The sequence below is a fragment of the Laetiporus sulphureus genome (genome assembly GCF_001632365.1).
Source record: "Laetiporus sulphureus 93-53 unplaced genomic scaffold LAESUscaffold_243, whole genome shotgun sequence".
Classification (NCBI taxonomy): domain Eukaryota; kingdom Fungi; phylum Basidiomycota; class Agaricomycetes; order Polyporales; family Laetiporaceae; genus Laetiporus; species Laetiporus sulphureus.
Genome location: NW_024468752.1, coordinates 1 through 2,507, shown reverse-complemented (window position 1 = coordinate 2,507; position 2,507 = coordinate 1). Strand labels below are relative to the sequence as shown.

Genomic DNA, 2,507 nt, shown 5'->3' with positions numbered 1-2,507 from the left:
ATGAAGCAAAATGTCAATCTTGCTTATCCTAAATGTCAAAGGTCATGACCACCAAGGATCCATTGAAATGGAACTTCGACATATTACAAGAACTCGTTGAAGGCCCTCTCTTGAATCCTAAGCGAATGGAAGAGGCCATTCGTGTGACAAGATACATGCGCAAGCTCATGGTGTTCTTCCATCCGTTCAGTCACCGGTTCTCTGACCTACCGAGGACGAAGGTAAGCCTTCTTCAATGCGCGATCAAGTCATGTGCTGCACTTATCGACATGGTCAGAACAACATTCGTTGGGTGCGACTGGCGTGCATGCTACTCAATACACTTATGACCTCTAGCGAGGGTGCACGCTTCCTCTCCGAGGATGACCTGTTGAGTCAGATCGTCAAGAGTTTTGCGCAACTTGATCCTGTAAGCAAGGCTGAGACTTTTTTTCGTGGCAATGTCTGAGCGCTTCGAATTAGTTTAATGGTACGCCTACATCGGATCCGATCTTCTCCAAGAAGCGCATGCAAGAAACGCTCACATTTGGTTACTTCGAAATGCTGGGTACTTTGAGCAAACGGAAGGAGGGACTGGAGTATGTGCTCTTGTTGCCTGTTGGGTTGCAAGCTTATCATCGCTGCAGGTTAATGGAGAAATTCAAGCTCTTCACAGCTTTCTACCATCTAAGCGAGCTGAAAAGTCGCGAAGACCTCATCAAAGCCATCATCGAGAATCTGGACTACAGCATGTAAGTTTTTGGATACGCGGGATCACCAAACACACTTAATTGTACCGCAGCGACGGCCACTCGCGTATCGTGCTGTCAAAAGCATTGACGTCAAGCTACAAGCACATCCGCTTGTTTGCGACAAATCACCTAGGAACACTGATTCGCGCAAGTCCGGTCGCGAACACTTGGACACTTCGACTTTTGCTCACTCAGTTGTATGATCCTGCTCTCGAAGTGCGTGAAGTGGCTGTGCATTTTTTGGAGGAAGCATGCGAGGCACCAGACGTTCTGCAAACCGTGGTGGAGATGCAACCCACGCTAGATCATCTTGGCGAGATAGGCCATCTGCTGATGCTCAAGTAGGTATCGTGCAGTCTCCACAGGGAGACAAGCTGAGACATCGTCAGATTCATGTCGACCCCTATGGGTTTCCGCTTCTTGCACGCAGCGGATTACATCGATCGTGAAATGGATATCTGGTTCCATGTGGGTCGAAAAATTAACAAGCCAAGTACATCCTGACAATTGTCATAGGAGCGAAATCTACAATACGTGGTACACGTTGAGGTATTCCTGTCCAAGGTGTTCAATTCGAACTCGGCCTATGATGAAGACGTCTTGTGAGTGATCAGGCTTCGTCACCCGCTTCTGACTGACTAACACTTTCTGGAACAGGACTCTTGAGAGCGCGGTTCCACCGCACTTCTACGGAGTCATGGCGAAGACCGAGCTGGGTTATCAGGTGCTGCAGGAGAAAGGTCATTTCTCTGAATTCGCTCAGTTCATCAGGCAGCATGGATTGGAGAGCGAAGATCCTGAATTGATTCTGAAATTGAAGAGTATACTGTGGGCTGTGGTAAGAGAAAGTCGTCAGAACCACACCAGGGAACGTGCTGAACGGCTGCCATCGCAGGGCAACATTGGTGCCACAGAGGGTGGCCTCCCTCTTCTGGAAGAGGAAGAAATCGTTCCAGCCATCATGGACATCGCGGAACAGTCACTGGTGCTTTCTGTTCGTGGGTAAGTCGCTCAGATCATATCAGCGAGGATTTGGACGCTCACTGAGTATCAAGTACCTGTTTCTTTGTCCTTGGATTGATTTCATCAACGCCTCAGGGCGCTGAGGTATTGGATGATCACCATTGGGGAGCGACGCTATCACTCTTGGGTATGCCGACAGGTATCTGCGTGCCTGTGGACATCGATAAGTTCACAGAGGTAGGTGCGGGCAGATCTTTAAAATGCATTGTAGCGATTGACACCATTTATAAGGTCCCTTCGTGGGAATGTGTCTCACACGAAGGCTCTGATGAAACATGTCTTGAGGCTCCAACTACTGAGGAGGAGGTCGAGGTGATGACTGCTATTCACAACCTCGCTAACACCGTCATAGCAAACACCGCATCAAGAACGTTGGCGAAGTATGCCATTATCTCTACAATGAGAGCCGTGATTTGACACTGACTGATCCTCATGCAGGATGAAAGCTCGCCCGGAATATCGCGACGTCTTCAACTCGCCTACCATGTTCTATCGTGCACTTCACACCATATCCTCTCAAAAATATCGCCTGCAGGTTCGGCGTCACATTCTGGATCTATTCAACCTTGAGCTCGACGTCGATCTCGTCAATACTCTGAACCAATGCGCGACTACATTACAGATTCAACCTGATGACAAATCTATGAGGCCTTCAACTACTAGGATTATGAGTATGATCGGGCGGCCGGGTCAGTACAAACAGAGGTCTGCAGACAGCGAAGAGGAGGATCTATCCGACGAAGATGAGCGGCA

General features: G+C 48.9%; 1 protein-coding gene across 1 annotated transcript; it reads left to right on the top strand.

Moving 5' to 3' along the window:
- Positions 1–32: 32 nt before the first annotated feature.
- LAESUDRAFT_816934 (uncharacterized protein) lies at positions 33–2,417 on the top strand (the record flags this gene model as incomplete). The annotated part of the gene is made up of 13 exons (XM_040914831.1): positions 33–221; positions 278–409; positions 463–578; positions 627–731; positions 782–1,072; positions 1,121–1,199; positions 1,248–1,333; positions 1,389–1,569; positions 1,627–1,733; positions 1,787–1,931; positions 1,986–2,134; positions 2,193–2,340; positions 2,403–2,417. 13 exons carry the CDS (start codon positions 33–35, stop codon positions 2,415–2,417), a joined length of 1,743 nt encoding a protein of 580 aa, XP_040757214.1.
- Positions 2,418–2,507: the final 90 nt, after the last annotated feature.